The sequence below is a fragment of the Podarcis melisellensis genome (assembly GCF_964234715.1).
Source record: "Podarcis melisellensis genome assembly, chromosome: 6".
NCBI lineage: Eukaryota > Metazoa > Chordata > Lepidosauria > Squamata > Lacertidae > Podarcis > Podarcis melisellensis.
In genome coordinates this window covers 44,263,668-44,288,260 of record NC_138538.1, presented here as the reverse complement: position 1 = coordinate 44,288,260, position 24,593 = coordinate 44,263,668, and the positions used below count along the sequence as shown (strand labels likewise).

The following is a 24,593-nucleotide window of genomic DNA, read 5'->3' as shown; positions in this document are numbered from 1 at the left end:
TTCTTCAGGATGGTGATTGGCTGATACAGTTTTTACTGCATCACAAGGGCCTGTTGTGCTTTCAGTTTCTGCCTGTGCCTGCCAGAGTGTGTTCTATCAGTTTTATCTCCGATTAGAGCACTTTTGAGCACTCAGTCAGCATTGGATTATTTTATCTGTGATTAATAACCTTTCCCTAGAGCAGTCTATTTTCTGCTAGATTGTGCCCGGCAGGCTACAGGAGCAGCCAGGAGGCAGTGGAATCTAACCCACTTTGGAAAGAGATGAAAGAGGAGGCATGGAAGCATATATCTTTCAAGAGAGAACTAACTTCTTAACGTTAGTTCTCTGTAGGCTGGCGTTTCTCATTAGTACCACTATTTCCCATTTAGATGTTTGAGTTTCTTTGGAGCCTGCTATCCCACCCAGATAATTTCAATCCTAGCTTATCATCTCCAGATTGCAACCTTCCAAATACATTCTTAAAGAGGCAAGCATAAATGCTCATCTGACAGTACCTACCTGCATTTTCCTTCTTTAGAGGGAGACGTGGGGTACTCTGGCCCTGTTCTATCACTAGATTGCAAGGTTTCAGACAGCCAGGTGAGGAAACTGGTGCATTTGTAAACCCATTATTGACACATCCAATGGATTGCCTGGGCTGGAGTGGTTCTAAAATGTTGCTAGATGGCTGAGGACTCTTCCAGGGAAAGTTAGGGATGATTCATACACGCCAGTACATGACTTGGTAATGTAAGAGCAATTGGGCATATTCCTCCTAAATAAATTAGTCCCAATTTAGCAGTAGCAGCTTGGTAATGGTACAAATGTAATGGGAGAGGAGGGAAATTGCAGTTATGTGCGTGCATGTGGCAAGTTCCTATTCTAATTGCCCTAATTTTTGCTATGTAGGATACAAGCCAATGGAGTGGTTAAATTATTGACTAGATCAGCTGGCAAAACAGTTTCTGGTATAGTCAATGTCATTTCTAAAGGAAATTTTAAGAGTAAGATAATGTTCTTAAATGAAGGAACATTACTAAAGAAGATGAAGAAGATGGAGCCTTGCATTGCTGCTGCTGCTTTCCTTTACAAAGGCTGTTTCTATGGATAGATACTGATTCTGTCATATACATAATATTAATGATTGTATCCACATAATATAAAGTATATATAATGTATTTAAAGGTAAAGGTAAAGGGACCCCTGACCGTTAGGTCCAGTCGTGACCGACTGGGGTTGCGGTCCTCATCTCGCTTTATTGGCCACGGGAGCCGGCGTACAGCTTCCGGGTCATGTGGCCAGCATGACTAAGCCACTTCTGGCATACCAGAGCAGCGCACAGAAACACGGTTTACCTTCCCGCCAGAGCGGTACCTATTTATCTACTTGCACTTTGCTAGGTTGCGGGAGCAGGGACTGAGCAACGGAAGCTCACCCCATCGCGGGGATTTGAACCACCAACCTGCTAATCGGCAAGTCCTAGGCTCTGTGGTTTAACCCACAGCGCCACCCGCGTCCCACTGGTAAAATAATTGCCCTTGAAGTGCTACAGAAATATGCAAAATGAGTGGGTCAGGGAATGGCAATGTTTGTTTCTCATGAACAGCACCAACTCTACAATACTGCTTCTGATTCTTCAAAAAGCTGTAATCTGTACATCACCTTTCGCTTATTACCTGATGGCTCATCTGAACATGTGAAAACCCTCAAGTGAAAATTATTGTGCTTAAGGTGATCTCAATTAATATGAAAGATATTTCTGCTATTTTTGGTCTCATATTTTATCTATGGTGGCAGTTTTCAAACAAGCAAATCATACTCAGATGTTGTGCTTCACTAAGTGATGATCAAACGCCTGTGAACTCACCTTGGACAGGCAATAAAGTTAAAGAACCTGTGATGCTGTGTGTTTGAAATTAAGAAATGAGCAAATGTATTCTCTCCATGAAGATTATGCGCCAGAGCAAAGAAAGGTGCTAAAAATGTCATGTGGAAAACCAGTTGGTGTTATAGATAGAGCAGATGGCCATAGAGCTACACACCTGAGATAAGCTGGTTCTGTCCCAGCATTGCAGTAGAAGGAGCAGACCAATATTTCCCTCTGGATTAGGTCAAGATTGCACTTCTTTGTACAGCATGCCACACTTACCCATTTGCACAGTTCAGATAATAACTCAGTAGAGCTTTTCTTATCCACACAAAGGTCATATCTGTATTACTTCTTTTTCTTTAAAAAATATTTTATTGTTTTTCAAAAAAAATTAACAACAACAACATGATGTTACCAGGTTCCAAGGGGACAAGAGTGTAGGTTCTAGGGAGTACAATCCAGTAATGGGATGCCACCAAACACCTAGTTACTTAGAGAAGTGCCTCACTAATCATTCTAATGCATGGACAATTTCATAGGGGCAGAGGCAGTACTTTAAATACCTTAGTTCTAAACCAGGTTAAACCAGCACCTTGAATTATTGATTGGAAGTCAATGGGGCTTTTTCAACACTGGCAAAATATGAACTATATAACCGATGACAGACAAACAAATGAAATTTATTAAATATCTTCAGTGCATTGCAGAAGTCAGTCCTGGATGTTAGTAGAACATGGAAAACTGTGGGAAAGCTGTCTCTGTCCAGAAGGAGCCAGATTTGATGCATGAACCTCTGCTCCAGACAGGTGCTTTGTGCCGCTGGTGAAACCTGCACTTCTAACATAAGGACTGTATCTACCAACACCCAAAAATGATAAACATGACATTTGAGGGGGTATACAACATGCTTCAGAACAGAATGAACCCCCCTTCCCAGGTCAGATGGACCATCCATCTTGTCTGAACATAAGAAAATCCTGCTGGATCAGGCTAGTGGCCCACCTAATCCGGCATCTTGTCCTCACAGTGACCAACACAGGCAGGAGCTGAGCGCAACAGCACTTTCCCCTCCTGCAGTTTCCAGCAACTGGTATTCAGAAGCACACTGCTTCCAACAACAAATTGAGCTTCAGTTTATTAGCCCTAACCCAGTCCATTACCAGCTCCAAGCACTTGGTTCAGCTCTTCCACTTTTGACAAAAAGGGAAAAAATATAGCTAGATAAGTGGCAACTCATTCCAAATCTCCAGATGACATCACTCATCACTGCATATATTATGTGCATCTCCCGCCTACCATGGCCTGCTTGCTTCGTATTGGCTCTTCCAAAAAATCTTCCTTGGAAACAATTGCTGCTGCCACCTCCCCACAGAGGAACCCAGCAGTTCTCCTCCAGCAGTATCTGCTGTCGCACTGCGACTTGACAGAGCCTGGGTCATGTTTCCCTCAAGGATAAGCTGGCGAAGAATGCTGCCTACAATGTCTCATCAGCCTCAGAAACACAGGCCGTCAGTTCGAATAAAAATCCGCTCTGTTTGCACCTCCTGCCATGTGGATAAGTAGTTCATAGAAATGGGGGGCAGAGAGTCTATAAAGCAACTTTTCCCAACCTGATGTTTTGGATTGCGGCTCCCACCAGCGCCAGCCAGCATGGCCAACTGTCAGGGATGATGTGAGTTGTAGTACAAAACATCTGGAGGACACCCAGTTGTAGAAGGCTGGTGTGAAAACCCAGTTATTCCCCTAAGGGCCGTCCAACATAAACACTTTGTTGATAGAGGAATCCCTCCTACGTGACTGTACTCTTAGATGTAGGCATTTTGTGATGTCCATCTTAAGAGGCATCTCTGCACACACAGACACGCTTATCAAGGACAAATTTATGTGTGCTGCCAATGAAGCACTGTGTTTTTGCTTTCATTTTAAAGAAGTCTTTCCCACCTCCAAATCCTTCATCTCACAGTGTTGCCTCTTGATTATGCAACATATTAAAAGAGAGGGTTGTCATCAAACACACTGGTGTAAAGTGGAGTTTCGCAGAAGTTGTGCTTATCCACAGAAGCATCGCAGGGGTCAGCAATCTTTTTCAACTGTGGGTCGGTCCACCGTCCCTCAGACCATGTGGTGGGCTGGACTATATGGGGGGGGGGAGGAACGAATTCCTATGCCCCACAAATAATCCAGAGATGCATTTTAAATAAAAGCACACATTCTACTCATGTAAAAACACCAGGCAGGCCCCACAAATAACCCAGAGATGCATTTTAAATATAAGGACACATTCTACTCATGTAAAAACACGCTGATTCCCGGACCATCCACGGGCCGGATTGAGAAGGCGATTGGGCCGCATCCAGCCCTCAGGCCTTAGGTTGCCTACCGCTGACCCACAGCCCCAATGTGTTTCGGAATGTGCTCCCCTTCAGGATAATATATTTCCTAAAAATAAAAATCATTAAAATTATTGCAGGAGTCTACCCTTGCACACATTTTTGTAAACACTAAATGCAACAATTCTAATCTTATTTATTATTTACTTACTGGATCTCTTACCTGCCCTTTATCGTAAGACCCCAGGCAGATTCACATCTCTTCGCATCTTGTTCATGAATAGATATAAAGAAATCCTCTTTCCAATCTACCAAAGGCTTCTGAAAATGTTTTTGACAAGACTATTTAACAAATAGTAATAGTAAAAACAAACGAATGAATGAAAATTAGAAAGTACTAGTGTGACCAAATTGTGCTATAGAGAATTAACGATCTGTAATATATTGACCTTGTCTTGGAAAGGCATACACTTTATTAGGAAGTATGCAGGATGGCAGGAGTTTCAGGACAGACAGAAGGTAGTATAAACGTAGGTGCATAGCTAACCTGCAGAAATGGCTGCCACAACTTAACAATGACTTGCAAAGCCTTTAAAGGGCTTTGACAGGTTAATGGAGGATAGGGCAATCATATCAGTGGCTACTAATCATGGTGGCTATATGCTACACCCAGGTTCACAGGTAGCTGGAGAACAATAGTGGTAGAGGACCATTGTTGCTTACATGTTCTGCTTGTGGGCATTTGCTTGGCCTCTGCGGGAAGCAGGATGCTGGACTCACTGGGCCTTTCAAGTTTCCATATAAGATGTCGTCAGAACAAGGGAGCCCTCCATTTCATACACTGTGGATTGGTTTTTCCCTATAGCTTAACTACTGTCGCCATTATTATTGCTATGTGTTATTTTCCAAGGGAAATCATTCAAAAATCTGTTTGGTTTTTTTAAAAAATCAGTATTATACTGATCAGATGTAGCAACAAGGAAATTATTCTACTTGGCATTACTGCCAAAATAAAGAATAGCAAATAACAGCCTGTCCTAACTCCACATAGAAGACTCTCGTGACCTATATATACATCTAGGAAACCCTGTCGCCTGTTATCAGTCCATTCTACTTGTTTATTGCTTTTTTACCCCACCCTTCTGTCACAGAGCAGCTCAGAGCAGCCCGCATTGTTCCCCCTTTTATTTTACCCTTACAACAACCCTGTGAAGTACCGTATTTTTTGCTCTATAAGACGCACCAGACCACAAGACGCACCTAGTTTTTGGAGGAGGAAAACAAGAAAAAAAAATATTCTGAATCTCAGAAGCCAGAACATCAAGAGGGATCAATCCACTGCACAGGGAAAGCAGCAATTCCTCTTGCTGTTCTGGCTTCTGGGATAGCTGTGCAGCCTGCATTCGCTCCATAAGACGCACACACAGCTCCTCCCATTACTCCCATGCTTAATTTCCCCACTCATATTCACAAAACAGCTTGGGGGGGGAGGCACCCCCCTGGAATTTCATGCATTCTGTAGTTAGCCCTAGTGGCTCACCTCCACTTAATGGAGATAATACTTCTCCCTCACAGGGAAGTTATTAATCACTGTATAGTTGCTACAACCAAATACAGACTGGAGTTACACAGTCAAATGAAAATGGGATGTATCCAATATTCTCTGTCTAATAATGCAAGGGCTCTTGCCAATTTAACAGCTGCACTAGTGAAAATTTGTTGTGCAACAAAGTTACCAGCAACCCACTTGCAACAATGTTCCACTGGGCCAAAAACTTTCCAGCTGAACAAGTTGACTATGCTACCACTCAGTGCATTTGTAACTGGCTGACTGACCGAACCCAAAGGGTGCTCATCAATGGTTCCTCTTCATCCTGGAGAAGAGTGACTAGTGGGGTGCCACAGGGTTCTGTCTTGGGCCCGGTCTTATTCAACATCTTTATCAACGACTTGGATGATGGACTCAAGGGCATCCTGATCAAATTTGCAGATGACACCAAACTGGGAGGGGTGGCTAACACCCCAGAGGACAGGATCACACTTCAAAATGACCTTGACAGATTAGAGAACTGGGCCAAAACAAACAAGATGAATTTTAACAGAGAGAAATGTAAAGTATTGCACTTGGGCAAAAAAAAATGAGAGGCACAAATACAAGATGGGTGACACCTGGCTTGAGAGCAGTACATGTGAAAAGGATCTAGGAGTCTAGGTTGACCACAAACTTGACATGAGCCAACAGTGTGACTCGGCAGCTAAAAAAGCCAATGCAATTCTGGGCTGCATCAATAGGAGTATAGCATCTAGATCAAGGGAAGTAATAGTGCCACTGTATTCTGCTCTGGTCAGACCTCACCTGGAGTACTGTGTCCAGTTCTGGGCACCACAGTTCAAGAAGGACACTGACAAACTGCAACGTGTCCAGAGGAGGGCAACCAAAATGGTCAAAGGCCTGGAAACGATGCCTTATGAGGAACGGCTAAGGGAGCTGGGCATGTTTAGCCTGGAGAAGAGGAAGTTAAGGGGTGATATGATAGCCATGTTCAAATATATAAAAGGATGTCACATAGAGGAGGGAGAAAGGTTGTTTTCTGCTGCTCCAGAGAAGCGGACACGGAGCAATGGATCCAAACTACAAGAAAGAAGATTCCACCTAAACATTAGGAAGAACTTCCTGATAGTAAGAGCTGTTTGACAGTGGAATTTGCTGCCAAGGAGTGTGGTGGAGTCTCCTTCTTTGGAGGTCTTTAAGCAGAGGCTTGGGACGCAGGTGGCGCTGTGGGTTAAAGCCTCAGCGCCTAGGACTTGCCGATCGAAAGGTCGGCGGTTCGAATCCCTGTGGCGGGGTGCGCTCCCGCTGCTCGGTCCCAGCGCCTGCCAACCTAGCAGTTCGAAAGCACCTCCGGGTGCAAGTAGATAAATAGGGACCGCTTGTCAGCGGGAAGGTAAACGGCGTTTCCGTGTGCGGCTCTGGCTCGCCAGAGCAGCGATGTCACGCTGGCCACGTGACCCGGAAGTGTCTTCGGACAGCGCTGGCCCCTGGCCTCTTAAGTGAGATGGGCGCACAACCCCAGAGTCTGGCAAGACTGGCCCGTACGGGCAGGGGTACCTTTACCTTTACCTTTTAAGCAGAGGCTTGACAACCATATGTCAGGAGTGCTCTGATGGTGTTTCCTGCTTGGCAGGGGGTTGGACTCGATGGCCCTTGTGGTCTCTTCCAACTCTATGATTCTATGATTGAAATACTGCCCCTCAATGAGGCCAAACTTAGATTCACAAAATGTTTAGCGGTATGCCTACCTCTGCGACCCCCCCCGAAAGAAAGCACTGGTTCCACCTTTTTAGTTGTTCCGTGATGCTTCCCTAATGTTACCACATTAGTGCCCTCTGAAGGGTCACCCTTGTGCTGCAACACAACAGAAATGAGACAAAATAAACTGGGAATATATAGTTACAGAATTTCAGCAGGAAGTTACAGGATGTGCACTGATGTGAAACAAATCAGTATGTGCACCCTGAAACTTTTGCAGGCATAAACCGTATTGAAAGTAGGATCATGCATAGCCTCTCTGATCCCATCATGATAACAAATCACCCTGAATGGACTTTTTAAAGCATACCTGTGTATACACTACACATCTGAAGCATACAGTGGTACCTCAGGTTAAGTACTTAATTTGTTCTGGAGGTCCGTACTTAACCTGAAACTGTTCTTAACCTGAAGCACCACTTTAGCTAATGGGGCCTCCTGCTGCCGCCGCGCCGCCAGAGCACGATTTCTGTTCTCATCCTGAAGCACTATTTCTTGCTTAGCAGAGTCTGTAACCTGATGCTTATGTAACCCGAGGTACCACTGTATTTCCCCACCTCAAATAATTAGGAACATGGTAGTTCACCCCTCACAGAGTTAGAATTCCCCAAAGCCCTTAACTAACTACAGTGCCCAGAATTTTTTGACAGAAAAATGTGCTCTAAAGGTATAGTTTGTACATAGCCCAAAGGGACCTTTTGAGACACACACAGTGTTGTTCTTCATCTGCAGTACTCTCTCCCAGTGTGTTCCCTGGCGGCATTCATAAGCAGGATTCCAAAGTATAACTGGTTTCCGTCAGTTACAAACTATTGAGCACATAGCATCTCTTGCTGTTGACACAAGTGCTTTATTTTGGAAAGTCAAGATGGTGCATTTAGAAGCTTAGAGTCAAAATGGCTCTGCTGTGAACAGTTGAATTTTATACTTTGTTTTGCCTGTGTTTTCAGATCGTCTGGAAAGTCTGCCTTGAGGGCAACCCAGGAGAAATAACAGGGCTAACAAAATTAGATGATGATCACTCCGGCCATGACTCTATCCCACTGTTTCACAGTGGATTGCCAATAGACCTTCAGCAGCCATGAACTACAGTTTGACGGTGGAATGGTCTCCCTTGCATGGTGGTGGACATTAGAAATTTTAAAGCAGAGGTTGGATGGCCATCAGTCATGGGTGCTTTAGTTGAGATTCCTGCATTGCAGGGGGTTGAATCAGAAGACCTTTGGGGTCCCTTCCAACTCTCTACAAGTCATGCAAATTCAAGATCCATTTTAATTCAGCTGGATCCAGCTTCTAGCCAGACCCTATGAAACAGCCCTGTGTTTGTGTATTCATGTTCTATCCTTCCTTCCTTCCTTCCTTCCTTCCTTCCTTCCTTCCTCCCTCTCTCTCTCTCTCTCTCTCTCTCTCTCTCTCTCTCAAAATTCCAAATTCCAGCACTCTCTCAAAATTCCAAATGTGCTTGCAGGCCTCAAAAGGTTGGTGACCCCAGCCTATAGACTTTGAGTGTGCATTGAGCAAGCTATGGCAGCGAAAGAGCATGTACGAGCTTTAGTGCAGTTTTGCCTGTTAGCGCAGGTTCTCCTTTTTCAGCCATATACAACCCAATCTTACGGGTTGTATATTATCTTGTTATGCACATGGAAATGACATTTTTAGCAAGTGCACAAAACCCATCTTTTCACATATTATTAACTGCACAAATCCTTGAATACTGTTGACCACGTGTGCATTGTTCTCATTGATTTGTGCTGCAGAGCCCTGAACTTCATGACTACACTAACAGTACAATCATCCTTGCTTTACGCGATGTGGGTGTTTGGAAGCGCAGGCACATGTGCAGTATGGGGTATGGCAAGTCATTAGCGTGCCCTTTCACTGCCTTTGTATCCAGATTACAAGAAGAAATAGAAAATATCCAGTCTTCCCCCTGGCTGAATAGAAGAGGTGACTGTTTACTGAAAAGCCCCCAGAGTGAGCAGGCTTTAATCCCACCTCTTTGGATACCCCTTCAAGGAGCAATGCCAGAGTAGACAAAGAGCAAAGAGGGAGCCTGGAATAGGCGATTCAGTAACCAGTTGCAGAGCAGGGCTGGCAGCAAAAATCTTCTTCAATGTTCACCTTTGTTATCTTTGCCTGGCCAAATATATCAAAAAAATTCAAAAAATGTTTGGTATATTTCTTCTGCCGAGCCACACTGGAACTTTGTTTGTTTGTTTGTTTGTTTGTTTTTACCTAGAGCCACCATGGGGCATGGTGCTTTACTGAATAAAAGAGGAAATATCCCTTCCCCAAGGAGCTTACAATATAACTTCAAGCCAACAGAGCAAGGGAGTGAAAGTGAAAACAGTGGTAAATGGCAATAACAGAGCCGGCCCACCCATGAGGAGGGGTGCCCGCCCCACCGCTTCTGACACCACTGGAATGCCCCCCCCCACTGAGTTTTAGCAAGAGGGAAGCATTTTGGTGTGCAGTGTTGACACTCATCTTCTCTGCAAGATGCTGTCTTCAGATGAAATGAAAAATTGCCTGGGGTGGGGAACTGCTATGTAAAAAGCCAGCTGGTTTACATCACAGAGAGAGTCTTGACATAGAAGGGAAACTTACAGCATAGCTTTCCTTTGAAGTATTTTTCAGGTCAATGTTAGGGTTACTGCAGGGCATGATAAATGACTGCGACTGAGGTCAAAACGTGTGCGCACCCGCACACAAGCACACACAATCGCCACTGTAAGGAATACAAGGCAGTACTAGGCCTCTCTCCTTCAGCTGTTTCATTTTGTGGCTGTACCAGTTCCCCTTGCCTTCTCCTCTGCTGACAATGATGAAGCCATATTTTCGGTGGCTTTCTGAAATGCTACCTGCCCTCTGCAAGCTGTTTGCTGTCTCAGCAGCTGTTTATTGATTAGTGGACTTATTTAGGCACTTGGCCAGAAGCAGCCTCACTTGTCTGGCTGCTGGCTAAGGTTGGCTCCTTGTTCCAAGACCCAGAAAAATCACACTTTTGTATTTTTGCATGCAAGTATCGTTTGGCATCGTGAGCTTAAGAAGCTGCACCTCTGATCGTGGCTGACCCCACTGCAGTATTTCTTGGCTTTAAGAGGGGAGCAGATAGCTGTCTCATGAGGAACCAATGAAGGCTTTCAAGTGTGGATTAATTTATGCAAATAATTAAAGTATTGAGTCATAGTTTATGTATACACACATTTCTTTTCCACACATTTTGTAAGTCAAATGCGTTAACCAACCGAATACTAAAACCCAGCAAGAATGACAATGCTGTTTCCATAGCTGCTGCTGCTGCAGCAGCAGCAACAGCAAAAAACCTACCCACTCTCTCTTATTGCAATGCCATTTTAGTTTTATCTTAACCCTTCCCATAGGTTATTGGGGGGGGGGGAGAATGAAGGGAATTTAAATCCAAATACATAGACTCATTTATAAGTGATAGCTACCAGACACCAGGCAAGAGGAAAGCATGATGACACTATGGTACAAATTGCAGCCTTATGCTGAAACTGCAGGTGCTGGAATGACTCACCATGTTCAGATTCGGGGCACACCTAGGCTGAGACTCATTGCAAGCGCAGATGACACCAAGGAAAAGCTGTTTGTGTGAAGCAGCACCCACATGTTCCAGGTATGCCTCAAGAATGTTCACATAGAAGGAGGACCTGCCAGCTTGGCTAATGCCAACCTATGTGGCTGTTGCTTCACACAAATGGCTTACCTTTCAGAGCTGTGCGGTACGATGCCCATCCCTACAGCAGCAACTACAGCAGAAACATACAGATCAGGCCTGAGAGAGCTTTTAGATTTTTGCCATGCTAGTTCAGTGTAGAATAGTCTACTAGGACAAATGGGGCAGTGTCCCCACCAACTTCAGTCCACTCCTGTGAGGCTTCTGCAGGGCTATTCTCCTCTGCCACTGCCTTCCCTTGCTTGGAGAAAGGACCTTATTCTACATTTTTACCTCAGTTTAAAGAGAATATCTAGTCAGCGCAGACAGCGCAGCCCTTCAGGAAATCTCCAAGCCACCTCATCACAGTGTATTGCTCTGAGGAAGGACCCCTTCTTCCAATAAGAAGGAGGAAGAGAGGTAGCTCCTGTGCTCCAGCAAGGAAAAGAGTGAGGAAGGAGAGAGATGTGGCAGCACTCCTGCTGCTGCTGCCACCAGCAGCAACATGGGGGAGAAGTGGTGGGGCAGAGGACAGAGAAAAGGAGGACCAGGAGCAGGGGTGGCTCTCTGTATCTCAGGTGGCACAGGCTCTTGTGCCCTGTCCTGAAGTGCAGCTAGTCCAAGAAGTTCACTTGTGTCAGAACCAACAAAAGTGCTGACAGTCGTCAGATAAGCCCACACGAGCCCATCATTGATGGAGGGGCCCACCAGGCCTTATTTTGCCCAGGGCTTAGTCACACCTGGAGATGGACCTTCAATGAATCCTCCACTTCTTTTCTTCAAAACAGCCAGGACCTTTCAGTAGTCTGGCTCAAGCAATGCACTAATTGGCAAATGAGATAAAAAAAGCTGCAAGCTGTTAAGTGATTCAGCCTATTTATATCCTTCCAGAAATAAAACAAAACCTTCTACCTCAAGATCCTTTCACATATGTACAGTCTCACGAGTCATGAAATGAATTTGTTTCATGACTCAAGAGATGTGAAACCATTCTATTTCATGTGTTGTGAGAGTTTACATATGTGGTAGGATTGCTGAGTAGGAGGTCAGTGGGTCTGTATTATAAACCTGCGCCTTGTCTTCTGGATCTGCAGCACTCCTCCCCACATAGTCCAGCAGATGTTCAGGATAGCAGTTCAATTCCTGGCACAGGGAAGGGTCAGAGCCAACCACTATCATACGAGCTTGAATGGCTGGTTTTATGAGCCCTGAAATACATGGCCTCTTGAATGGTACCTATTACTTATCAAAGATTACCGGTAATTGGCAATGGACATTAAGATTCAATGACAGTTTCCACAAGGTCCTAATGACAACTAACGACAGGAAATGACACAAACTGCCTACAAATAAAATCATCAATTAATAAATAAATCATCTTCAAGATTGACAAAGAGAATAGATCTTAATATATTGATATTGAGGTTGCTCCTCTTCATTCTCTTTTTTTTTTTTAAATATTTTTATTAGTTTTTACACATATTAATGACAATACAATACAAACACAAACATCAAAAACAAACAACAAAAATTGACTTCCCCATGCCTTCCCTTCGCCACATCCTTGTTTTACCATTTTTCGAGCAACTCATCAATCAGTCTTTAGTTAAGTCCCTTTTAAATTTCCTTGAAGTTTAAGATTTACAGCTGTAGTTCTTTGTTTCCTACCCCTTAACATCTTATCAATCCACAATTTTACAGTAATTTTTTAGATATGTTTTAAATTTCCCCCAGTCCTCTTCCACTGTCTCTTTCCTCTGGTCACGGATTCTGCCGGTCATCTCTGCCAGTCCCATATATTCCATCACCTTCTATTGCCATTCTTCCAGAGTAGGTAATTCTTGCATCTTCCAATACTTTGCCAACAGGATTCTTGCTGCCGTGGTTGCATACATAAAGAATGTCTTATCCTTCTTTGATACCAATTGGCCGACCATGCCCAAGAGAAAAGCCTCCGGTTTCTTTACAAATGTCCACTTAAGGACTTTCTTAATTTCATTATAGATCATTTCCCAGTAGGCCTTAATCTTTGGGCAGGTCCACCAAAGATGGTAAAAGGTACCTTCAGCCTCATTACATTTCCAACATTTGTTATTGGGCAGATGGTAAATCTTTGCAAGTTTGACTGGGGTCATGTACCACCTATAAATCATTTTCATTATATTCTCTTTCAGGGCATTACATGCCGTAAATTTAACACCGGTGGTCCATAACTGTTCCCAGTCGTCAAACATAATGTCATGACCAATATCCTGTGCCCATTTAATCATAGCTGATTTCACTGTTTCATCCTGTGTATTCCATTTCAGCAGCAAATTATACATTTTAGATAAGTTTTTAGTATTGGATTCTAACAATTCTGTTTCTAACTTTGACCTCTCCTTCTGAAAACCAAGTTTCCTGTCCTGCTTAAACATCTCATTTATCTGACGGTAGTGTAACCAATCTCGAACTTTATGCTTTAGTTTCTCAAAACTTTGTAGCTTCAGTCTTTCGCCATCATATTCTAAAATTTCACAATACTTAGGCCAATTAGAGTCCATATTAATTTTTTTCACTGCTTTCGCTTCCATTGGTGACAACCACCTAGGGGTTTTACTTTCCAATAAATCCTTATATCTATTCCAAACATTGTACAATGCTTTCCTGACAATATGGTTCTTAAAACTTTTATACACCTTTACCTTGTCATACCACAAATATGCATGCCAACCAAAACTATTGTCATATCCTTCCAGATCAAGAATGTCTGTGTCTTCAAGAAGTAGCCATTGCTTCAACCAGCAAAAGGCTGCTGATTCATAATAAAGTCTTAAGTCTGGCAGGGCAAAGCCCCCTCTATCTTTTGCATCGGTTAAGATCTTAAATTTTATTCTGGGCTTTTTGCCCTGCCAGACAAATTTAGATATATCTTTCTGCCACCTCTTGAAACAGTCCATTTTGTCTAGAATCTGTAGCGTCTGAAATAAAAACAACATTCTTGGCAATACATTCATCTTGATAACAGCAATTCGGCCTAACAAGGAAAGTTTCAGCCTAGACCATATGTCTAAGTCTTTCTTAACTTCTGTCCAACATTTTTCATAGTTGTCTTTAAATAAGTTCACATTTTTTGATGTCAGATTTACCCCCAGGTACTTAACCTTTTTTTCTATTTCCAACCCAGTTTCACTTTGAAACCTATCTGCTCCTCTTCATTCTCTTCCCACTAAATACTTTCTTACAGACATTTTTACACTGCAGGTTCACCCATCCTACATTGACTATCACCCAGTGCTGGTAGACTTGGTTTGAAGGTCCTGCTTTTGCAGATCACTCCCTTCAGCTGCTGTGATGGGACTCCACTGGAATCAAAGTTCATTGCCAAGGTTGTGGTGTACAGTCCACCGCTCTAGTACCATTGAGAAGATATTTGATACCCCTAGTTCAGGGTATCAACCAGATCCCTGCCAGGTGCTTTGGATTAAAACTCATCTCGGCCCAGCTAGCATAACCAATATTCAGGGATAATGGGAATTGTGGAATCTCCATTTCTCTCTCTATCCTTCGCTTCAATCAATCAGTCTATTATGGTCAATGACCTGTATTTTCATTCTCATCATCTCTGTATCCCCTATTGTTGTCCGACTCTTCCTTCACCTCTGATTCCTCCTGTTTCCTTACTTGCCATGAAATTTTCTTGCTCAACACCTGCAGCTCATAAGCAGCTTTCAAGGGCTGCTAAAATGTAATGGCCTCATGTTTTTCTTATGCCTGTTCAGAATCCTGATATGCTGATGCTTTGGTACCATCTTTGAGGCTTTATTCTTTTTTACTGCATGATCTCACCAAGCAAGAATCATGTAATGAACATCGCAGTTCCATATAATGAATCAGATGACATCCTTTGTTCTAATTGCAGTTGTGGGTTGGACATTGTACTGGGGTTTCCTAGGTACTGGTAATTTTGTTCCCTACTAATGTTTCCTAGCAAGAGTTTGGCCCTGATCCAGCTCTAGTCGTATGTAGCTAAACATGAATGGTTGGGGATGGGCATTTGCATGCAAACTGAAATGCTCATCCCATTGAAGAGAGTGCCATGTGCATTTACTTCCTCTATGGTTTGACGTATATTTAGATGTCCATCTTCATTGCGTTAACTTTTGGCTGGATCCACATTCAGTTGAGCATCCAAATGCACATTCCTCCCATGGGAGTAGCCAGGATTTTTGTTAGGAGGGGACAGGCCTTTTGTTAGAGCGGCATAACCTCACTTTGCTAGGTATTTTAATTTATTTTTATTGATTATGGGGGGTAGCTGCCCTCCTTGCCCCCCCGGCTGTGCCTGTGATTCCTCCCACATTCTGCCCCAACTATTGAACGTAGGTGCAATTAGGTTGGGAGAGGAAGAATTTGCCCAGGTGCCTTGGCGACAGGAATGTCTCCCTCCCCGCTCCGCACAACCCCTACAACCTTGCAAAGCTGAGGGAGCACATTTCACAGCAGACCAAAATATGTTCCCGCTCTTGTGTTTTGGCCTCAGCATTATCTTATACAGAGCATGCCTGTAGAATACGAGTAGCCATTTTCAGTTAAAGGTGGGAGTAGGGACGGCATCTGGCTGTGATGATACATGCTGCAATTGTCATCCTCCACCAGGTGACAGCTGAGGCAGGTGGATAAACAGAATCCCAAAATGGGGAATGAACATGTTCACAGAGTACAGATGGAGTACTGTGTAGGGTAGTGGGCATTAGCAGCATGTGGTTGGTATAAATTTAGCCTATGGCAGCCAGCAATTACAGAGGGGCTGAGAAATTAAACTGTTTTTTCTTTAGGAGACTTAGATTTCCTGAATAGAAGAGGGGAAGGGGAAGGGTGGAAAATCAGAAGCTCTGCCATGTGTGTTTGTGTACTGTGTATGTTTACCTGTGTGTGCATAGCGCATAGTGTTTTTGTGCGCTCTGGTTTCCGTCATGGTGTACCATTGCTCCAGAAGCAGTTTAGTCATGCTGGCCACATGACCCAGAAAGCTTTCTGTAGACAAATGCTGGCTCCCTCAGCCTGAAAGTGAGATGAGCACTGCAACCCCATAGTCGTCTTTGACTAGACTTTGACTAGACTTTACCTTTTTACCTTTACCTTATGTGTGCATAGCAGAGCATGGTGTAATGGTACAGATATGCTATTTCCATGTATTGTATTTCAAAACCACAGGGAGGTAATTCTGTAATTTTTGCAGCGATGCTATTAATACCTTTCATTTCTTAGCAAACCTTTTGAATTCTGATTCTGCTAATAAGAAAGTGTGTAGATCTGCGTGGATCCTCAGGAGTCATGTAACACTTCTCACATGAGCAAATCTATCATGTGCTGTCCTGGTTTTATTTATAGTTGATGAGGCTTCACTGGTCTATGTGATAGCATGTATATTTTTCTATGTGGTTGTTAATGCGCCTTTATATGTACACATGTTGTGGAATATATATCTCTGTGAGATGCCACACCTTGCAATACTTGCTGAGTTTATATCCCAGCTGTGCATATTGCTTTGTTTGTTTATTACTTTGAACCCAGCTGGGCTTGGGGAGCTACAGCTGCCTCAATATATTCTACATTGCTATGTGTGCATGTGCTGCAGTGTCAGTTGCTGGTGTTTACATGTGCAGGCATGCATTGCCAAGTAAGTCTCACTCTCTGTGCACTTACACACAAAGCTATGCCCCTGTGTCAACATGCAAGGGACACCGGGAGACGTTTATTTATAAGACAAGCTTGGATTGGTAGGTTCCTGAGTTATATCACTAAATCCCTTCCAGGCACTGTTAGTTCCACTGCAGTGAGCTCTTAAAGCCAGCCTTTGCAACAAGCTCAGAAGCTCCTGTAACCATTTCAGCACAGAATCCAGAAGGCTGGAGCCTTATGCCAGTCAGATCTGCCAAACGAAAGGCCCTCCCCACCCCACCCCACCCCCAAGAAAATAAATAGTGCTCCTGCTGCAAATATAAAGTAATAGTGCTTTGCATTAATGGATGATATTCCATGCCAGCTCAGAGCATTTATCATTACCTATTTGGTAAGAGGTGCTGCATCTGCTTTTGGCTACCAAATAAATGGCTCAATAAATGGACCCTTCAACACCTGCATAGTACCTTAGGATTGTTCCCAAGAATGCAGCCAGCAGTCAGTGTTACAGGCTGACTGCTACTGCTCTAGAATCTGCATGGGTTGGCATTTTCTTTCCAAGCAATGCTTCTGTCCAATACAGCCCTCAATTTCTTAGCCAGGATCTCTGCCTGTTCTGTTTTGCCACTTCTAAAGAGGCTCATGAAAAAAAGTTGATTTCTGGGTTGAACAGAACGATTTAAGCAACCATCACATTCCTTCAGAAAGAGGCTTCACTTGCCTTTAAAAAGGTATCTCAGTATCTTGTTCCACATTTTCAGGTGAAATAATGGAGACATGGAGTTGTTTCACCACACAGAGAGAACTATCACTGTCTCTGATAGATCATATGGTCTCTTTAGCCCGATACAGCTTTCTGAAAGTGGTTTTAATGGACATAGTAAGCACTGTTCTGGAACATGTTATGGCATTTGTTCAGACCAGTTCCTTGAGCAAAATCTACCCCCCCAAAATTAACTGAGAATGTCTTAATCACAACAAAAATAATTGTGCTAATCTAGACTCAAATGTAGTCTGATTCTACATGTCTGCAAAGTATTTCGCATAAACATTAACACAAATAGTAATTAGACCCTGCAGAGGTCAGGGATTCTGTAAGTTTCAGAGCTATGCAGAGGACATTTTTAGCAGTTGTAGCTGCCCTGCTACAGTTTTGCAAGAATTAGGAACCTCCAGACTGTCACCGTTTTCCAGTAAGGATTCAGGCGCACACCAGAACAATAGGTTTGTGCAGTTAAAGTAAATTAAAGCACCCTCTTGTCCTAGGGCCACAAATCCAGAAAAGGGACATTTTACTGTTGGGAAAATAATGGGGGAAACATTGAAAAGTGTGGGAATGAATGAATTGTTAACAGGAATATGTGTAAACAGGAATATCTGTAAATACGGTAAATCAAGGTGAATGCACATTGTCATATAAGCACTCCATAAACAATCCAGACTGGACATAGGCTATCCACGGCATAAGATTTGTATAGGGGCACAAAGAAGGCATCTGCTGGAATGCCTTCTTCTGCCCAAAAATTCAAACTGTAGAAGACTTGCCCATCTATTTAAACCTGGCCATCCTACACATAGGTGATCTGGGGTAACTGACTGAGAAACCTCCCTTCCCATGCCAGCCCTGCCTCCCTCTCTCCCTCCCTCCCTCCCTCTCTCTCCCTCTCTCTCTCTCTCTCTCTCTCTCTCTCTCTCTCTCTCTGTGTGTACGTATGTATGTTTCACACCAACAAAAGAACAAAGTTATTTACAAAAGGCACCATTATTATATGTCCAAATTTCACGCATTGGCAAAGGTAGAGAGTTAGATGTAACCTTTTCAATAAAAGAGACAACAGCACTTTACTCCTTTGGATGATGCCGAAGGGTTAAGTAGCTTGCCCTTTTCACATTTCTCTGAAGATCAGTACAGATTATGTTGAAATGTCTCTAGAGAAGCCTTCCCCAATCTGGGGCCTTCCATGCAGGCTGGGGCTGGTGGGAGTTGCAGTCCACATAATCAGAAACAAGCTTTCGAGCTTGTTTCCCATTAACCCCACCAGCTGACATGGAACAGAACAGACCATCCTACTTTAGAGAAGGCAAGAAGACATGCATCCATAAACCTCTGTCATGGTATGATCCCCATCCTAAGCATAGCATTCCCTTTTTGAAGGTGTTTTGCCTTACCGTGTGAGCTAATAGTGGTTCATTCCTGACTGACAGCAGACACATCATTCCTGATGTTGTGCAATATACCCTTAGACTTGAGCAGGGCTTTGAAGAGTGATGTTTTTATGAAGTCTATAGAATAGACAGGAATAGATGTGTCCTAATAAGACGGGGACGTGGGTGGCGCTGTGGGTTAAAGCCTCAGCGCCTAGGGCTTGCCGATCGAAAGGTCGGTGGTTCGAATCCCCGCGGCGGGGTGCGCTCCCGTTACTCGGTCCCAGCGCCTGCCAACCTAGCAGTTCGAAAGCACCCCCAGGTGCAAGTAGATAAATAGGGACCGCTTACTAGCGGGAAGGTAAACGGCGTTTCCGTGTGCTGCGCTGGCTCACCAGATGCAGCTTTGTCACGCTGGCCACGTGACCCGGAAGTGTCTCCGGACAGCGCTGGCCTCTGGCCTCTTAAATGAGATGGGCGCACAACCCCAGAGTCTGTCAAGGGGTACCTTTACCTTTAATAAGACAGGAATGTGATGGGGGGAGGGTCCAATCTATCTAAGTTGTGGTGTACATTATCTCCCCCAACCATTTCCCTCTCTCCCTCTGTGTGTGTGGTTTTTTTAAAAAAAAATGAAGACTGGAGAAGATGCTTTCCAATTCCAAACACTTTCTGCCTGAATTTAATTCCTCACTGGATTTATTGCAGACAGAGGGGCAGAGAAGGCAGACTGGGATTGCGAAGGGAAAGGCAGACAGAACTGAGATGCAGCAGAAGGATAGGGCATGCTTTGGTTTCCTAAGGGAGCAATGGAAGTACTGTACTGTATCCTTGTATTCCCAGCTTCTTCATTTCCACTAAGCCCCTTCTTGTCCCTCATGCATCCCTGAGCGGCCCCCATTGTTTGCTTGAGAGATGGGCAAGGGACACTTAATATCTGTGACCATCTGTTCATGTGAGCATTTATGTTGACAGTAAGCACCAGCCACATGGGAGGCCTTCCATAGCAGCCACCTCACAGAGCTTGTTTGCAGAGTCACTGACCTAGCCCGGGATGGCAACATTTTAATAGGCTGTAGTAAATTCAAAGAGCTGTAGTAAATTCAAAGAGCCACAAAATGACCAATGGCTCTTGCCTTGCCATCCCCAACAAGCTTTATAATTTGTATCCTGGGAGGACGGGAAGGGTAATAATTATCCTGAGCATAGGAAAAGAGAATCTAGCCTTGTTTACTTCCATAGGCTGCTGCATGGGACAGAAACACCACTGGGATCAGCTTGTCAAACTTCAGCATATTCTGTGTTGCATTGCCATTAGTGCAGATAAAGAGAGGGAGCTCCTATCTGCTTCAAATGCTGTGTGTTGTGGGTCTGGTATTTGTTTATTTGCAATTTGGCAATACTACTAATAATGGAAGGAAATGGGTACATTGTTTCTTGAAGGATGCGTCTTGAAGGATGGAGGGCTGCAGGAATGTTAATTTTGCTCTAACAAGAGGCCATTTTTTTCTGCAAAGAAACCCTGAAATGTAGTGCTTATCAAGGACAAGTCCTGGAATGGCTTCCACACCTGGAATGGAAGGGGTGGGTGCCATCTTGCTCTTTGCTTCAGATGGCAAAATGTCTTGGGCCAGCCATGGTTCCTTTCAAAGTTTGCATGAACTTTCTCCTCATCTTTTCTTATCCCTTGCAGTGCATGAGGTCTGCAGAGTGGCTGAACATTTTACCATAAACCCCAAGGGCCACAAACCATGTCAGGCTCCTATGATGAGTCTGCGGCATCTGCTGAGGAAATAACTGACAGTTTCTGGGAGGTAAGAGTCCCCTCAGCACAAACCACATATGTATCTTCTGAAGAAACACGGGTGGAGGAGAGGGGCAGCATAATACAGCCCCTCCAAGGTCCAACCCAAGCTTCCCTGTTGGCCTCATGCAAATGAGATTTCTGATTGGTGGTCCTGGTTGACTCTTGAACCCAAGGTTTTAGAGAAGGGAAGCCATGCATTGCCATAGGTTTTCAACAGCAGTGCAATGGATTTTGCAGAAAGAAAGGGTAGAAGATGGAGAGAACCTTCTGGAAAAAAGCAGTGTTGATCATATACAGTTTGCTCTTCTGATGCTTTTCCTTCTAGAAGATGTTGTCCCCACAACTCGGGCGCCTTCTTAATACTTAATTTCTAAAGCAAAAGTTTCCAGAGCTCATGAGCTTCTGGGAGTCATCCTTCTACCCTGGAATCTCTGCCTTCTAAACCTTATAATCTAGCTAGTTGTGGTTACTCACTGGTTAAAAAAGGGCACATTTTGCTGACATGGCTGGCACCTGCAGGATGGGCCCCTTATTCCACATGGGGGGGGAGTTGCAGTCAAAGGGGACAAAAGTGACCTTGCTAGTTGTATTAGTGTGAGAGCAATTAGTGATCTGATGGAATAGGATCATCCATCTGACCAGTCCAGGAAGTTTTGCCCTTACCTTCAATAGAGTAAATCTAATTGGTTAGCTAGCATGGTGCCATCATCACATTCACTAAATGATCCCCAATTCACTGATATCATGTAGGGCAGCAGTGAGGAACATCTGGCCCACAGACCTAATTGGGCTTCTCCATTTGGCCAAACCAGGCCATTTTGGCCAAGCCATACCCTCCTGACATCAGGTGTAGGGTAGGTAAAGATGCAGCTGGGGCAAAGGGGTTTTTCAGATGGTGCTGATCAGCAGGTTGGCAACACTTGTGAAGCCCCATGTACATCACTTTTCAAGCACAGACAACCAGTTGATTGTTGGTGCTTGCAAAAGCTCAGTGCGCTGCACTTTGCAAGCAGTGATCTGCTGACTTGCATGGCACTGTATGTGGCTCCTTGCAAGCCCCCCCAAAGCAGCTGATCATGGGGACTGCAAAGAGCTGTACAGGGTGCTGTGCTAGCATAAACAATCATCGGATTAGCCCCACCCACATGTCAAACTTGTGGCTCATGTTGGGTTGGAGAGATAAGAATCTGTTATTTTTTTGCACTCCTGGTTGCCCTGTGCCAGGCTGGCCTCCAGGACTATCTCTTGGACTCCAGCTAGTCACTCTTACCATGCAGCTGTTCATGTGTCTGGCAGGTAGGGAACTACAAACGGACGGTGAAACGGATTGATGATGGTTATCGGCTGTGCAATGACCTGATGAACTGTGTCCATGAGCGGGCCAAGATTGAGAAGGCATATTCCCAGCAGCTGGTTGATTGGTCCAAACGGTGGAGGCAGCTAATAGAGAAAGGTATTTCTCCTCCATACTGGGGTGGGGCAGAATGGGGAGAGCAGATGGGAAATGGAAGAGACAGGAACAGCAATTTGCAAGGTGGCATCAGTCCTTCCTCCCCCCCCCCCCTGTGTAATGTAGAGGAAGAATGTTTCCCCAGGAATTATTTTAGATTAATTATTTTCATCTAATAGTAAAAGCTATGCTGGGGCTCTGTGAACAAGCTGCTGCTGCATGGGCCTTCCCAGACTATTAGTTGTTTATTCAGAAATTTATTGTTTCCAAGTACACATTTGGCCCAAGAAGCTTTCAGTAAACAGATAAATTAGGATAATAATGCACAACAAAGCCCAACATATTAAGTTATTCATAAAATGAGTCAGATCAGCTAAAACCTCATGAGCTATGTAAACACAACAAGAGTTTTTAAAATCTCGCTTCTTTCTTGCAGCCTAATGAAATGCATGTTTACAAAGATGCAAGCCCTACTGTGTCCAGCGGGACGTACTCCCAAATAAGTGTGCATACAATCACAGTCCATTGTTGATGCATATTAGTGCAGACCCAGTGCCAGCAGCAGCATGATACCCTGTTCTGTATAACTACAGGCAGCATGGAGAATAGCCTCTAAGTTGTGTCAGGATATAGTGGGCAAAATTAGACCTGATGTGAGAGGTCAGTGATCAGGATCTCTCCTGGGTACTTTTGGGCTGCTGTTTGTTTGTTTCAAGGTCAATAGTCCAATGCAACCTCTTTCAAGCCTGGAGGTGGTCTTGAACCTTTACTCAAGAGTAGAACTATTGAAATTGGTGAAAGTTGGTGAGAACCAATAATTTCAGAAGGTCTACTCTCAGTAAAACTGAATGGAATACTACCCTCCATAACTGACACTGCGGAAGTGGGTGGTTAACCCTCTTCTGGTACCAGTTCCCCAGTCTTCCAAACAGCCACATGGAGCTGTTGATTACACACAACGGAGAACACAAACTCCTGAGAAATTCTGGTTTTTGGGATTTGGGTGGTATTCAATTAGTAGCCCTCCTTTGACAAAGGTATTGATCATTGAAACAGGAAGGGGGCGGGATTTGCTGCCTCCCACTAGTGTTATCCACCCCCACCCCCCCAAAAAGAATTGCTCCAGACTGACCCTCCTACTCCTGTCTCTTGGTCAAAAAAGAATAAGGGGGAATGTGTACTCCACTGCACAGCTTTCACAGAATTAAATAGAGAATAAAGAAAAATGCACACAAAATGGTTTGGCACATGAGATGGAGGGGTTGCCTTGCTGATAATGTGGGTGGGTCCCCTGCCTCAGTAACTATCAACTGCAAAACTACTGCACAAAGAACAGTAGTCTAAAACAGGGATGGGAACCTGTGGCCTTCCACACATTGTTCCACCCTCCCTGACCATCGGCTATGCTATTTGGAGTGGATGGGTCTGTTGCTGAGTCTAGCAGCACCTGGAGGTCCACAGGTTTCTCATCCCCTGCTCTAAGAACTAGAACGCCTAGATATTGTTCAAGTCTCTTGTCACTATGTACTTCTCAGTTCTCTGCCACAGTGTTCTAACCAGCAAAATGGCAAAGGTTACAGTCCCTTAATGTATTGTGAGTGAATTATGAGAGTGTGTAGCCTGCAAGGGAGGAACAGGGTGTTATTTCAGGATGCCCAATGGTCACCCCAGCCTTGCTGGTGCTCTCGGTACATAGGCCCACAGTACGGCAGTTTGGAGAAAGCGTGGATGGCCATAATGACAGAGGCGGACAAGGTGAGCGAGCTGCATCAAGAAGTGAAGAATAGCTTGTTGAACGACGACTTCGAGAAGGTGAAGAACTGGCAGAAGGATGCCTTCCACAAACAGATCATGGGAGGCTTCAAGGAGGCCAAGGAAGCAGAGGATGGTTTTCGGAAAGCACAGAAACCCTGGGCCAAGAAGATGAAGGAGGTAGGAAGGGCTGGAGGAGGAGAGAAGGGCAGAGTGACTCATGAGGTCAATCATTTTATGGAGGAAAGGAACCCAACAGCTTCCTTGGGCTGTGACTGAGAGAGCATCCCCATCCCATTTTAGCCACAGAACCCTAACATGGGATGTGGGCAGGAGTCTGTTTTATCTTAAGGGGATCAAGTCATACCTGCAAGATAATATAAAGATCACAATGTGTGGCACAAAAATGGATCATGTTGCATATGTATCCAGTGTCTGTAGAGCCCTACCTTCATGGTTTAGTTTATACTTTCATAGACCTAGATGGGTCTCAGTGTAGCTAAGGGACATCCACACACACACACACGCACACACACACGCACACACACACACCTGGGAAGTAAGAAGTACTTGCCAGTTCTCTAGTAATCTACATATAGTTGTA

At 44.2% G+C, this 24,593-nt stretch overlaps 1 protein-coding gene across 4 annotated transcripts in view; it reads left to right on the top strand.

Annotated features, from left to right (window-relative positions):
• The window catches only part of PACSIN1 (protein kinase C and casein kinase substrate in neurons 1), a 78,969-nt gene that overhangs the window by 39,747 nt on the left and 14,629 nt on the right, over positions 1 to 24,593 (top strand). For 3 of the 4 annotated variants that reach the window (XM_081915598.1, XM_081915596.1, XM_081915599.1), the window contains exons 2-4: positions 20,674 to 20,794; positions 22,084 to 22,240; positions 23,934 to 24,169. In XM_081915598.1, the coding sequence (XP_081771724.1) occupies positions 20,732 to 20,794; positions 22,084 to 22,240; positions 23,934 to 24,169 (456 nt within the window). In that variant the 5' untranslated portion in view covers positions 20,674 to 20,731. Of the gene's footprint in view, positions 1 to 8,442; positions 8,614 to 20,673; positions 20,795 to 22,083; positions 22,241 to 23,933; positions 24,170 to 24,593 lie in introns of all 4 variants that reach the window. The other variant, XM_081915597.1, reaches the window with a different exon arrangement.